At 37.8% G+C, this 16,442-nt stretch overlaps 1 protein-coding gene across 1 annotated transcript in view; it reads left to right on the forward strand.

Moving 5' to 3' along the window:
- Positions 1–16,442, forward strand: part of GABRR3 (gamma-aminobutyric acid type A receptor subunit rho3) — a 96,165-nt gene that overhangs the window by 7,652 nt on the left and 72,071 nt on the right. Inside the window, 1 exon segment of the mRNA XM_064273480.1 lies at positions 3,528–3,636. Within this exon segment, the coding sequence (XP_064129550.1) occupies positions 3,528–3,636 (109 nt within the window).

Here is a 16,442-nt window from a genome sequence, read left to right on the forward strand (position 1 = left end):
AAACAATGTTCATAGCATACACTTTGTGGAAAGATAAACAATGCTGGTGTAAAACTCTTTCATGAATTCCAATTTCTTTATTTTATCCCATCAGGACTCAGCTTTCTAAAAGTTATCCCAAAGCTTTCTTTCAGTAACTACTAAAACTCAAATTATTTTTAGAGGACAAAACAAAATGGCTTAAAATGACATATATATAGACTAAGACTAGAAAGCTCAAAGCCATATCTGATGCTGCATCCCATATTAGCCCCCCTTACTAGCCCCACTTTTTAAGCATATTTGCTTCTTTCTCCTTTGTTCTATTTCAGAGTCTATTAACCTTTATATGTTAGTCTTTTTTTTTTTTTTTAATAAGCCAGGGGTCTTCAAACTGGGGCACCCATATTCCTGGGATGTAATGGGCCCCTAAGGTACATACCTGCTGTCTCTGAGGTATGTGGGCATGGATAGTTTTAAAACAATCCTTTTCTGCACCTTTAACTTCCCTATGTGCTCTCCCTTAAAATTGGTCTACCTGAAAACATGCCTGGAGTCTCCTCTTCCACCTCCCTCTCATGATTTCTTTGTCCCATTCGGCAAAGTAAAGGCATGGCCTTCTCCCTCCCTGAGTCTAATCATGTGTATTGCCCCAATGTATAAAAACTCCCTGGATGCAGAGACCATTAGAAATTTTGCTGTTGATGTAGTAATTCTAGTCTAGATAATACAACAATTACCAAATTTTGTGGTTTCCTATTTTTTGCTTTCAACAACATTGAAAGAAGACCTAATCAATGTGTCAGTTTATAAATCATTAAAAGTAATTGTTGATGATAGAGCACAAATTTTGGAAAATAAGTCAGAAGGAATTTAAATAATTAAGTGACATTGCTAAAACACTATTTAAATTCCATGTGCTTACATATATGTGAACAAAGTTTCTGGATGGTTTTATCTATAAAAATAAACAGTAGGAATAAGATTTATGCAAAACTCTACTTCATTCTAGTGGTAATATTCATCCATAGATACATGAAATAATGGGGAAAATGCGGCATTTATCTCACTAAGAGATATATTTCCAATTAAATTTTACTTTATAAACTTAATCATTATTTACCAGCATATATATAACTTTTGTTTTACTCAATTTTTAATGGTCATAAGAAATTTAAAAAGTTAATTTCAATGTATATACATATATGTCTTGTAAAGAAGTATGAATGGATAATAAAAATCTGTGGAGAAAGTAGAATGGACATACAAGTTCAAATGAAAAAAGGAGCGATATAAAATTTGTGATTTTTAAAGAAGAGCTTAGTCATATATTTATATTTATAATTAAATGGCACGTAACAGTTTTTTTTAACAGTTTTACTTTAAATTAACAATACTTGAATAATTTTCAAATTTATGATGAAAAATTGTAAATGTCTACTTAAATATATGTGAAGGAATACATAAATTTTCAAAATTATCTTATTAAAATGATCCTTTTTGGAAACAGAAGAGTTAGAAATGAAGTAAAAAATAAACGCATATAGAACATCACACTGTGCATCAGAAGAGGCCCCAGGTAAGACCAGTGAACTTGCTTTAAATAGAACAGAGAGCACATTTCATAGCAGGCTCTGTGTTCAGTGTCCTTAGGATTCTTAATTAAGATTTATTCCCTCTAATCTCAGTGTAGAGGCTTCTGAAAGCCACATTAATGATCTGCCACCTAGTTGTATTAAAATAATACTGTTACTGAAGGAGTTCACACATCTTCATGAGTTTCCACCCAAAGTTACATTTCCATTTTTCTTAAACAATAGCTAGCAACTAGCTTCTATTAAATGTGTATATATTCTTGGCTGGTGGCTTGTCCTGAGAAATTTTTAGAAATGCAAATTCTCAGACCCAGACCTACTGAATCAGAAATCCTGTCCATGAAGAGGGCAGAAGTCACAAAACAGGTGATCTGATACATTCCAAGGAAGATGTTTACAGTACACCTGGCTTCGTACCTAGACCATACTAGGCATTTAATAAACACTGGCTGCTATTATTATTTTTTAAAGTAAATCATTAATTCTAACTCCTTGGAAGAAGGTCTCTAGTTCAGTCTTACTCCTTGGAAGAAATAGATCTGTATGTTCAATTATTTATAGGCTATAATGACTTAACAGGATTAAAAACAACCTCATTGCCTTCTACCCAAAACAGATTCCTTTTCCCAACTTCCTCGTATCTATCAACAGCAAAAATACATCCATAAATCTCTGACGATTCCAGCCAGAAACTGCCCTATTGAAACACCAGACTGTGTAATCTCAGGTGCCTATTAGGCCTGGAAATATCTCTCTTCCCAGCTGCTTCAGGGTTTGAAATTCTCATCATCAAAGTCCCTTTATTGAGTTAAGAAATTGCCTCAAGTCTCATGTTTAAAGCTTACATTGATCTCCTAGAGAAGACATTTATTAATGCAAAAACATATCAGATATTCAGAAAAACAAGAAATCACCCAGTAGACCCGTCAGGGTCTTGCTTATGACTGTTTTGTGTTATTGCTGCTGCTGATGATGATGGTGGTGGTGATGAGAGGTACATTGTTCTGGAAGGGGAGCTGAGCAAGGTCTCCAGCACCTTGGACGTGAAGACTGCTGCGCATCACAGCGGAGCTGCGCTTTCACAGACATTCTGGCTCCACACTTGCAGGAAGGTCCACAACTTGCCAGAGTTCACAGACCCAGAGAATGACAGGCCTCTGTGCGCTCAGATTGGTGCTTTTTACTCATACCACAGAGGCCACTCCCCACTTGTTTTGCCTTAGAGCACTGTGGGTGAAAACAGACTTCACCTGCTCCACAATTTGGCTGGGCATCAAGTACAATCAATTGTCGGAAACATCATTTCTCCTCTGGATTCCTCTCTACTCCCCTTGCGCTCCCTCAAAATCTAGAACCTCCTACAGGGATTCTGCCTCTGAATTCAACCTGCATCCATACTTTCTGCTCCTTCGTCTTTGTAAAATTATTTTCATCAGTTTATAATTTTGCTGTGTTTTTGTTTTTGTTGTTTTTTTTTTTTTTTTTTTCACTTTCTTAATGCAGTAATTGTCTAACTTCAGTGGCCCAGTAACGTAGGCTGCTTGTTAAAATGCAGATCCCTAGGTCCTGTTTCCTTGGGTTAAGACTTAGTTAATCTAGGGGTGGGGCTCATGAATCTGAAATTTGACAAACTGTACCCAGGTAACACAGATTACCAGGTCTAAAGACCATATTCCAAGAAACATTGCCTTTTAGTGCACTAAATGTAAATTCAGTTTGTCATTTAACGTGTTCTTAATTTGGTTACCTTACCTCTCCCCCCACCCCCTTTTGTATAATAAAAATCAAATATTGGCAGATCATTGGCTATGTGTGATATGCACTGAAAAAATGTGTTTTTATAGATTTATTTCATAGTATGCTATGTTAAGCATACATGGTTAACCTAAATCAAAATATCCAGAAGCATATGTATCTCAGAATTATTATTCCCCCCTTTGGTGGAATGGCAAGCAAGAAACTAGAATGCGGAATGATGACAATACCAAGGTATGGCCCCTGAAATACATGCAATTGCTGCACGTAGAGGACCATGATTTTGCAATGAGACCTGGATTTGGAGGTGAGTATTGGCTTTACAAGACTCTTGTGTCACAATCCATTGTACTGTCAATAGGGAATCGAAATTTGAAGCAATTGTTTAAGACCAAAATCCAAATAAAAACCATCAATAAAAAAATAATAAAAACCCTTTTCAATCGTCTTTCCTTGAATAAGAATAGTTGATAATTTACTCATTTTAAATTGACCAGAAAGCTTATTTTTCTACTATTACACAGTTTTGTGTGTATAGTAAAAAAAAAAAATAGTAGTGTTCAATAAATACTGGCTGAATAAATGGATACATCCTGCCTATATACAAATTTATTCTTTCAACTAAAATTTACCTATAGGCTGGACTACATGTTGATATTAGTAAAATCTTGTTGAATATTCTTATGAGCTATTACTTCAAATGCCTGGATTTTATGGAAGAACTTGTATGCCAAATGTTATGGCTCCCCATAAACAAACTATGCCGACACTTTTTTTCTTCTTTTTGTCTCTTCTAGCAACTAAAATGGATGGAAATTTGAGAGAGCCAGGCAGTGTTCTAAGCCCTTTAATGCACTATCTGCTCCCATACTCTCAGTGTTCCTAGGAAGTAGGCACCATTATGATCCCTAATATACAAATGTGGAAACTGGGATTTAGAGAGGTTAAGAAATTTTCCCAAGAAGCAGAGCCAACATGGCACTACAGACAGAAGCACCATGCCATCCCTCTTCAGCAAAGACCCAAAAAACCAAGGAAATGAGGTACAAACGTCAATCCTGGAACCCTAAGTACCAAATGAAGGAATAAAGAACTCGATCAAGCACTGAATGGAATAAGAAACTGACAGAGTGGAGGTCCCATACTAGCTAATGTGGCCAGATTTGCCATCTTGGGCTATAGCTGCCAAAGAATTCAGACAGGGAGTATGGGAAGGCAACTTCACAGAGCTCCCAACAGGAGACAGAGCACACGGTAACCAGGGATACATATTTTCCGACCCCACGCCCTTCTTCCCCATACTTGACCTTTGCTGCTTGCCAACAGGCCACAGCCGCTTGGCCAGAGAGACAGTAGCTCACAGCCACCTAGATTCACCATCTTGGACCTGAGCCACCAAGGACTGTGGACAGAGACTACGGGAAGGCAACTCCACAGAAATCTAAGCAGGAGACAGAGCCCCCAGTAAACAGGGATACACACTTTCCTACCCCTCATCCTTTTTACCTATGCTTAATGGGCCATGGTTACTTGGCAAGAGAGACACTAGCTCACTGCCACTGGGGTCCACCATGTCCCCACCAGCTAGCCCTTTCAGCCTCACTTTTTTTGTTTATTTGGTTTGGTTTTCTGGTTTTTATTTTTGTTTGTTTGCTTGCTTATTTTTTCCCCTCATTGGATTTTTTTGTTGTTGTTGCTTCTGTAGTCCCATGTGCCATCTCCTCCCCTTCTTGACAGGCTGTGATTGTTTGCTTTGTTCTTTTCTTTTTTTTTTTTTTTTTTTGGTTTGTTTTTTGGCTTTTTTATTGTTTTTCTCTCTCTTCCTTCCTTCATTCTTTTTCTCCCACCCAGTTAGCCCCACGTGCTATCCCCCCCTCTTTCTTGACAGACTGTAATTTTTTGGTTTGTTTGCTTTTAGAGACTCAGTTGTTTTTTTTTTTTAGCTTTTTTTTTTTTATTGCTTTTCTTCTCTCCCTTCCTTCCTTCCTTTTCTTTCTTTTGCCCAGCTAGCCCCTTGTGCCATCCCCTCCCCTTCTGGGCCGACTTTTTTGTTCGTTTGCTTTTTTTTTTTTTTTTGGTCCCCTTTCTTTTCTTCTTCTTTTTTTTTTTGTTTGTTCTCTCTCTCCTTTCCTTTCTCTTGCCCACCCAGACTTGTGCACCACCCCACCCCTTCTGGACGGGCCATGCTGCACAGCTCAGTTGAAGAGTCACTAAGCTCAGCCTCCTCGGGTTTGTGCCACTGTCACCCATGGGCACCCTCAGCACCATTTATTTATTGCTTCTTTGGGGTTTTTTTGGTCTTTTTTTTTTTTTTCTCCTCTCTCTCCCTTCCTTCCTTTCTGCTCTCCAATCCACCCAGCCCTGTGTGTCACCCCCAACTGCTTGGTGGGCTGTGTTGTACCACTTGGCTGGACAACCTCTTGCACATGGCCTCCCCAGCTTTGCACCACCCCCAGAGGCCAGCTCCCTCAGAGCCATATTTTATATTTTTCTTTATCTTTCCCCTTCTCCATTTCCTTCTCCCTTCCACATGGACCCTTTGCTGCCTCTGTCCCATCCTGATGGGCTGTGATGTACCACCCAGCAAGAAAGACATTAGCTCACCACCACTCCAATTCCACCCAGGTCCCAACAGCCAGAGCACCCACCTCCATATTTTTCTGTTGTTTTTTCATTTTGTTTTATTGTTTCTCTGATTGTAGGCTTCTTCTCTCCCTGTTCCCACTTTCCTTTCCTTTATCCCACCCACCTGGACTTGTGCACCACCCAAGCTGCTTCTCAACAGGCTGAGCCAAATGCACAGCTAGACAGCCAACACCACACAGCCTCGCCGGGTCTGCCCTACACCCATGTGCGGAATCCTACAGCACCACCATTTTGTTTACTTTTTTCTTTTTATTATTTTTTACTTCATTTTTCTTTTCCTTTCTTTTTCTGCCTTTGTTTCTCTCTCCTCTATCTCTTCTTTCACCCACCCACTTAGCTCTGCACATCACCTCCTCTCCTTTCCCTCCTGTTTATCTACACCTCACACCAAGTGCCACACTCCTGAGTAGCATCAATGTGGTCCCCCAAACCCTGCCCTGCACCTTTCCCAGCACTGCCCCATCACCCCCAGTTCATACCACAAACTACATATTCCCGCCTCTCTGCCCTCGATGGCCCCACCCTGCTGCACCACAGCTGAGTGACCAGCCTTTCCCACCTGGACAAAGTAGTGAGAAGTATCATGCCCATAGGTGAGCAGGAAACAAAACACACACAGCCTGCCTGATAAGATATAACCAAATAAAACAAAAAAGCAGGATGAAACAATCAAATCTACAATCAATAAATGAAGAAAATAATTCCTGGACATCCCAGGGACAGCAGACAATATCAAAATGTATTAAAAAAAAAAAAAAAACAGGAGAGGATGGCCCCAGAAAGCAACCAAAATAAAACAGTAGATGACCTTCTGCTAGAAGACAAGGCAGTGGAACTACCTGGTAGGGAATCAGAACTCTAGTATTCAGTGTACTACAACAGATGAAGGAAATGCAGACAAAGATAAGAAAAAAAAAAACTAGACAAAACCATTGACAATACAGAGAAAATTATGTAAAAGACAGAAAAAAAACAATGGAAAAACTAGAAAAATAGTACAGGAACAAAATGCCAAACTAAATAAACTAGAAATTGTAGAAAAACAGAAATTAGAAAAAGATAAACCACAAGATTTCAGAAATGAACAGTGAAATAGAAGGTTGTGGGAGCAAACTTGAAACAATGGAAGACAGGATCAGTGAAATTGAAAAAAAAGAAAACCTTGGATGCCACTTTGAGGAAAACTCAGAGAAAAGAATGAAGAAAAATGAAGAAGACATGAGAACCATGTGGGATACAATCAAAAGCAAAAATTTGTGTCTGATAAGAGTTCTGGAACAGGGAGAAAACAGAAAACACACAGAGGATCATTGAAGATTTCCTGACAGAAAAATTCCCTGCTAACATGAAAGAAGAAAAGCGGACTGTCCAAGAAGCTCAAAGAACCCGGTATAGGATAGACTCCAAAAGAAAAACAGCAATGCATGTCATAATCACACTCACTAAAAAGACAGGCAAAGAAAGAATCCTGAGCACAGCTCGAGAAAAATAAAAAGTCACATACAAAGGGGAAACAATAAGACTGAGCTCTGATTACTCAGCAGAACCCATGCAGGCAAAAAGGCAATGGGATGACATGTATAAAATCTTGAAAGAAAAAAACTGCCACCTACGAATAATATATCCTACAAAACTCTTACTCAAATATAATGGTGAAATGATGACATTTCCAGAAAAACAGAAATTAAGGGAATATGTAAAATCCAAACCAAACTTGCGAGAATTATTAAAGAGAGTCCTTTGGATAGAGAACAAACATCAGACAACAACCTAAATCCAGCACATAAAACAGCATCAGCTAGACACCAACCCAGATAATGAACTCTCAAGGATAAAACAAAACTAAAAGATTTACAGTTGGGAACCAGAGACCTCAATCTGTAAATTACAACAAAGTCGGTACAATAAAAGAGGGAATAAACATTGGAAGTATAGGAATTCCAAATGGAGAAGAAGTCAAGGAAATACCAAGTAATAAAAGACTGGTTCAAACTTGGGAAAATAAAGGCAAATTTCAAAGTAATCACAAAGGAAGTTAACAAACTTACTCATCAAAATAAAGAAGAAAAACATAAACTCTAAGTAAACAGAAAATCTACCAAAAAAAAAATGCAAACAAAAGAAACTCAGCAGAGAAAAGTAACAGGAACAAAGAAAATGTCAGCACCAAAAAAAAAAAAAAAATCACTACAAAATGATAGCAATAAACTCACATCTATTAATCGCACTGAATGTAAATGGCTTAAATGCACCCATAGAGAGACACAGAGTGACAGAATGGGTTTAAAAAAAAAAAAAAGGACTCAGCAATATGCTGTCTACGAAAGACACCCATTAGAAACAAAGACATATATATATTAAAAATCGAAGGATGGAAAAAATATATCAAGCAAACACCTACCAAAAAAGAGTGGAGTGGCAACATTAATCTCAGATAAAATAGGCTTTTAAACAAAATCCACCATAAAAGACAAAGAAAGCTGTTATATAATGATTAAAGGGAAATCCAATATACATAACAATAATAAATATCTATAAACCCAAAGACAAGGCTCCAAAAGACATAAACTCTAACAGCACTGGAAAGAGAGATGCTAGTTCCACAATTATAGTAGGAGACTTCAATACGTCAGTCTCGGTGAAGAACAGAACATCCAGAAAGAAACTCAACAAAGATACAGAAGATCTAAAGGTCACAATCAACCCACTTGAACTCATAGACATATGTAGAACACTCCATCCAACAGCAGCAAATTCTTTTTCAGTGCACATGACGTTCTTCAGAAGAGATCATGCCTTAGGCCAAAAATCAACCCTCAAAATATAAAACATTCAAATAATACCAAGTATCTTCTCTGTTCACAACCCCATCAAAGTAGAAATTAACAACAGGAAGAGCAAGGGAAAAAAAATCAAATACATGGTGTCTTCATCATCTAGTGGTGATATAACAGAAATACCACAAGTGGATGGCTTTAACAAAGAGAAGTTTATTTCCTCACAGTAAAGTAGACTAAAAGTCCAAATTCAGGGCATTGGACCCAGGGGCAGGCTTTCTCTCTCTGTTGGCTCTGGAGGAAGGCCCTTGTCCTCAATCTTCCCCCGGTCAAGGAGCTTCTCAGTCAAGGATGCACTGTGCTCCTGGTGCTGCTTTCTTGGTGGTATAAGGTCCCCAACTCTCTGCTTGCTTCCCTTTCCTTTTTATCTCTTGAGAGATAAAAGGTGGTGCAGGTCACAACTGGGGAAACTCCCTTTATATTGGATCAAAAATGTGATCTGGGTAAGGGTGTTACAAGCCTACCCTTATCCTCTTTAACATAAAATAACAATAACAAAATGGAAGACAACTACACAATACTGGAAATCATGGCCCAGCTGAATTGGTACACACATTTTTGAAGGGACATAATTCAATCCATGACACATGGAAACTGAATAACACCCTGGTTAAAAACCACTGGGTAATAGAAGAAATCAAAGATGGAATCCAAAAATTCCTAGAATCAAACGAGAATGAAAACACATCATACCAAAACCTCTGGGACACAGCAAAGATAATGCTCAGAGGTCAGTTTATAGCAATAGATGCACACATCAAAACAGAAGAAAGGGACAAAATGAAAACATTATTTACACAACTCAAACAGAGAACAGGAAAAGAAGCCCACAGCCACCCGGAAGAAAGGAAATAATAAAGCTCAGAGCAGAAATAAATGAAATAGAGAAGAAAAAAAACAATAGAACCAACAAAACCAAAAGTTCCTTCTTTGAAAGGATCAACAAAATCAACAAACCATTGACCAAATTGACACAATAATAACAGGAGGGGACATAAATAACCCATATAAGAAATGTTATGGGGGACATTACAACAGACTCAACTGAAAGAAAAAGGATCATAAAAGTACTCTGAAAAATTATATTCCAACAAATATGAACACCTGGAAGAAATGGACAAATTTCTAGAAACACAATACCAACACAAACTAACAGAAACTGAAATTGAAAATTGGAACACACCCATAACAAAAGAAGAGATTGAAAAGATAATTTAAAAAAAAAACTCTGGCCCAGATGGGTTCATTGGAGGATTCTAACAAACATTCAGAGAGGAACTTATACCACTACTACTCAAACTATTTCAAACATAAAAATGAAAGTGGTCCTTCCAAACTGATACTACGAAGCCAGCATAACCCTGATACCAAAACCAGGCAAAGACACCACAAAAAATAAAATCACAGACCAATATCTCTCAAGATTAAAAAAAAAAAAAATTCTCAACAAAATTCTAGCCAATAGAATTCAGCATAATATCAAAAAATTATACACCATGATAAGTGGGATTCACACCAGGTATGCAAGGATGGTTCAACATTAGAAAATTAATCAACATAATTAACCATATAAACAAAAGAATCACATGATCATCTCAATCAATGCAGAAAAGGAATTCAACAAAGTCCTGATAAAAACTCTCAATAAAATAGGTATAGAAGCAAATTCCTCAACATAATGGAAACGCCACTGGCATAGTGGTTAAGTGCTACAACTGTTAGCCAAAAGGTCAGCAGTTCAAATCCACCAGGTGCTCCTTGGAAACTCTATGAGGCAGTTGTATTCTGTCTTATAGTGTCATTATGAGTCAAAATTGACTTGATGGCAATGGGATTGGTTTTTCTTTTTTTTTAATATACAAAACCAACAGCCAACATAATTTTAATGGAGAGAAGCTGAAAACATACCCCTTGAGAACAGGAACAAGACAAGGATGCCCTTTATCACCACTCATATTTAACATTGTGCTGGAAGTACTAGCAAGAGCAATAAGACAAGAAAAAGAAATAAAGGGCATCTAAATTTTAAGGCATAAGTAAAACTGACCCTACTTGCGGATGATATGATACTATACATAGAAAACCCAAAGACTACACAAGAAAACTAATGTAACTAATAGAAATATTGAGCAGAGTAGCAGGATACAAGATAAACCTACAAAAATCAGTTGGATTCCTATGCACCAGTAAAGAGAACGATGAAAAGGAAATCAGGAAAACAAGGCCATTTATAATAGTTCCTAAAAAAAAAAAAAAAAACTTAGTAATAAATCTAACCAAAGATGTAAAAGACCTATACAAAGAAAACTACAAAACACTACTTGCAAGAAACCAAAAGAGACCTACATAAATGGAAAAACATACCATACTCATGGATAGGTAGACTTAACATTGTGATTATGTCAATTCTACCCAAAGCAATTTACAAATACAATGCAATACCAATTCAAATACCAACAGCATTCTTTAAAGAGATGGAAAACCTAATCATTAACTTTACATGGAAAGGGAAGAGGCCTGGATAAGTAAAGCAATATTGAAGAAGAAGAATAAAATAGGAGGACTGGCACTACCTGGCCTCAGAACTATACAGCTATACTAGTCAAAACAGCCTTATTCTGTTACAACAACAGACACATTGACTAATGGAACAGAATTGAGAACCTGATCTTCAACAAAGGTCCAAAGTTCATAAAATGGGGAAAACACAGTCTTTTTAACAAATGGTGCTGGCAAAACTAGATGTCCATCTGCAAAAAAATAAAACAGGACCCACACCTTACACCATACACAAAAACAAACTCAAAAAAGATTAAAGACCTAAATATAAAACCAAAAACTATAAAGCTCGTAGAAGAAAAAATATGATCAACACTAGAGGCCCTAATACACAGCATTAACAGGATATAAACCATAACTAACAATACACAAACACCAGAAGATAAGCTAGATAACTGGGATCCCCTAAAAATTAAACACTTATGCTCATGAAAAGACTTCACCAAAAGAATAAAAAGAGAACCTACAGATTGTGGCTATGACGATTCTAACCAAGGCTTAATCTCTAGAATCTGCAGGAAAATCCAATACCTCTACAAGAAAAAGGCAAATAATCCAATTAAAAAATGGCAAAGGATATGAACAGACCCTTCACCAAAGAAGACAGTCAAACAGCTAAGAGATACATGAGAAAATGCTCTCAATCCCCAGCCATTTGAGAAATGCAAATTGAAACTACAATGAGATACCATCTCACCAAACATTACTTCCAGGAATCAAAAAAAAAACAGAAAATTACAAATGTTGGAGAGACTGCGGGGGGATCGGAGCTCTTATGCACTGCTGGTGGGAATGCAAAATGGTTCGACCATTCTGGAAAATGATATGGTGCTTCCTTAGAAAGCTAGAAATGGAAAAACCATAGGAGATGGGAAGGAATAGTCAGACACTTCCTGTGGTCCCACTTACAACAAAGACCCAAAAAAACAACTGAGTTGGTTATATATGACAATCTAGGAGTCCTGAATGTCAAAGACAAAGTTGACGAGTTGGACTGAGTGGCAGGGGAAGGGAGAGAGCTGGCCGGCACCCTGCAGCCTAGATCGGCCAGCATGTGTAGGCTAAGGCAAGCAGTAGCACTTGGAATGCATTTTCCACACCATGATAAACAGAACAGCTGAGGTATCACATGCCTGCAGAACCAGGGGAAAACACTGCTAGATCTCTGAAAGTTAAGTGCAAGTGTAACGTATAATGCGTGGGATCAAAAACACCCTTTCTCCTCTTGGAAGTGTCTCTCTCCCACTTACTTACCCTGCTCAGCTCTGGTCCCAGTTCAGCTTTAGCCATTGCCAGGCCCCCTGGGCCAGAAGTGGGACTCGTCTTTTGCCCCAAGCCATTCTCTCAGCTTTGGAAAGGGAAAAAACAACAAACAGGAAAAAATAATCGTCCAGCTTTCCTAAGCCAGTACCTCAGGGCAGGCACAGCCCCTTTGCCTAGGCACAGGCATAAGGGATACAAGGACTTTGAATGCCTTTCACACCTGCCTAGACCTATGTAGCCCCGTTTTAACAGCCTAGGCCCTTATTTGCATAGTAAAACAGGGTATAAAACTGAGAAGCTTATTTCAACTGCAATAGCTAAAGGGAAGTGGCAGGTTCCTGACATTTGACACCACCCTTCCCGTTAAGCAGGGTACTCACCTACCCACATCATGGACCTGAGGACTGGTGGCTCCACCCCCTCCACCTAGCCACCCTTGACAGGGGCCCTAGAATAAGTGGTGCCTCCCAGTCCTTACAGCCAACAGCACCGAGTGCCCAAAATCCGGCTTCAAAATGCACCCACCTATGAGCTCTAGGGAACAGGGTCATGCCTTCCACCCAGGCACCCAGGGCAGTCATCAGCCACCTACCTTGCTCGTGAGAACTTCAAAGTCTCCGATAATCAAAGTAGCTCACATGACAAGCCTATTTGGGTGTATCAAAATAAAACAAAACAAGAAGCTAGGACACAGTAAGCAAACATAAAATAAATAAATATAATAATTTATTGATGGCTCAGGGATGACAGTCAATATCAAATCACATAAAGAGGCAAGCCATATGGCTTCAGCAAGCAACCAAAACAAAGAACCAAAAAACCTCCCAGAGGAAGATAAGGTCTTGGAAGTACTAGAGAAAGAATTCAAAAGATTAATATACAGAACTCTTCAAGAGATCAGAAAGGCAATCAGGCAAAATGCAGACCAAAATAAGGAACACACAGGCAAAGCAATAAAGGAACTTAAGAAGGTTATATAAGAGCACAATGACAAATTTAACAGACTACAAGAATCCATAGAGAGACAGCAAATAGAAATCCAAAGATTAACAGTAAAATTTCAGAATTAGACAACTCAATAGAAAGTCATAGGAGCAAAATTGAAGCAATGGAAGTCAGAATTAGTGACACTGAAGATATAGTACTTAACACCAATTTATCCAAGGAAAAATCAGATAAAAGAACTTTAAAAAATGAAGAAACTCTAAGATTTATGTGGGACTCTATCAAGAGGAATAACTTACGAGTGATTGGAGTACCAGGAGGGGGGAGGATGACAGAAAATAGAATTGTTGAAGATTTGTTAGCAGAAAACTTCCCTGATATTGTGAAAAACAAGAAGATATCTATCCAAGAAGCTCATTGAACCCCACGGAGGGTAGATCCCAAGAAAGTCACCAAGACATATTATAATCAAGCTTGCCAAAACCAAAGGTAAAGAGAGAATTTTAAGAGCAACTAGGGATAAATGAAAATTCATCTACAAAGGAAAGTCGATAAGACTAAACTGTGACTACTCAGTATAAACCATGCAGGCAAGAAGGCAATGGGAGGACATACACAAAACCTTGAAGGAAAAAAATTGCCAACCAAGAATTATATATCCAGCAAAACTGTCTCTCAATATGATGGCAAAATTGGGATATTTCCTGATAAACAGAAGTTAAGGGAATTTGTAAAAACCAAACCAAAATTACTAGAAATATTAAGGGAATCCTCCAGTTAGAATACCAATAACATCAGATAACAACCCAAGACTAGAACACAGGACAGAACAACCAGATATCAACCCAGATAGGGAAGTCACAAAAATAAATCAAAAGTATAACACTGAAAATAGGGAAACAGAGATGTCAATATGTAAAATATGACAACATTAAAACAAAAAAGAGAGATGAAATAATGTAGTCATAGAACTTTCAAATAACCTGAATAAGAAGTCAGATGGGTGACATCACAACAGACCCAAATGAAATTAAAAGAATCATAACAGAATACTATGAAAAACTGTACTCTAACAAATTTGAAAACCTAGAGGAAATGGACAAATTTCTAGAAACACACTACACTACCTACCTAAACTAACACAAACACGGTAGAATAACTGAATAAACCTATAACAAAAAAAGAGATTGAAAAGGTAATTTAAAAACTCCCAACAAAAAAAAAAACCCTGGGCCTGATGGCTTCACTGCAGAATTAGACCAAACTTTCAAAGAGTTAACACCAGTATTACTAAATGTATTTCAGAGCATAGAAAAGGATGAAATACTCCTGAACACAGGCTATGAAGCCAGCATAACCTTAATACCAAAACCAGGTAGAGACACGACAAAAAAAGAAAATGACAGGCCAATATGTCTCATGAACATAGACACAAAAATCCTCAGCAGAATCTAGCCAATAGAATTCAACAACATATGAAAAAAAAAAAAAAAAATTCACCATGACCAAGTGAGATTCATCCCAGGTATGCAGGGATGGTTCAACATTAGAAAATCAATCAGTGTAATCCATCACATAAATAAAACAAAAGATAAGAACCATGTGATCTTATCAATTGATGCAGAAAAGATATTTGACAAAGTCCAACACCCATTCCTGAAAAAAGCTCTCAGCAAAATAGGAATTGAAGGGAAATTACTCAACGTAATAAAAGGCACTTATACAAAGCCAACAGCCAACGTTCATCGTAAATGGAGAGACTCTGAAAGCATTCACCTTGAGAACAGGAACCATACAAGGATGCCCTTTATCACCACTCTTATTCAACATTGTGCTGGAAGTCCTAACCAAAGCAACAAGGCAAGAAAAACAAATAAAGGGCACCCAAATAGGTAAGGAAGAAGTAAAAGTTTCCCTATTTGCAGATGATATGATCTCATACACAGAAAATTCCAAAGAATTCACAAGAAAACTACTGGAACATAGAAGAATTCAGCAAAGTATTAGGATACAAGATAAACATACGAAAATCAGTTTGGATTCCTCTATATCAACGAAGGGAACTTGAGAGAAAAAATCACCAAATCAATACCATTTACAATAGCCCCAAGAAGGTAAAATGCTTAAGAATAAATCTAACCAGAGATGTAAAAGACCTATACAAAAACAATTATAAGACACTACTGCAAGAAACAAAAAGAGACCTACATAAGAGGAAAAACATACATTGTTCATGGATAAGAAGACTCAACATCATGAAAATGTCAATTCTACCCAAAGCTATCTACAGATACAATGCAATCCTGATCCAAATTCCAAAGACATTTTTTAACAAGATGGAGAAACAAACCACAAACTTCATATGAAAAGGAGAGGCCACGGATAAGTAAAGCATTGCTAAAGAAGAAGAACAAAGTGGGAGGCCTCACACTACCTGATTTTAGAACCTATTATACCACCATCGTAGTCAAAATAGCCTGGCACTTGTACACAACAGATACATAAACCAATGGAACAGAATTAAGAATCCAGATATAAATTCATCCATCTACGAGCAGCTGATATTTGACAAGAGCCCAAAGTCCATTAAATGGGGAAAAGACGGTCTCTTTAACAAATGATGCTGGCATAACTGGATATCCATTTGCAAAAAAATGAAACAAGACCCATACCTCACGCCATGCACAAAAACTAACTCAAAAACACAGAAGAAAACATTCTTTGATGGTTATGAGGGTGAGGAGGGAGGGAGAGAGGATTTCACTAACTAGATAGTAGATGAGATTTATCTTAGGTGAAGGGAAGGACAACACACAATACGGGGGAAGTCAGCACAACGGGACTAAACCAAAAGCTAAGAAGT

The sequence above is a fragment of the Loxodonta africana genome, chromosome 20, assembly GCF_030014295.1.
Source record: "Loxodonta africana isolate mLoxAfr1 chromosome 20, mLoxAfr1.hap2, whole genome shotgun sequence".
Taxonomy (NCBI): domain Eukaryota; kingdom Metazoa; phylum Chordata; class Mammalia; order Proboscidea; family Elephantidae; genus Loxodonta; species Loxodonta africana.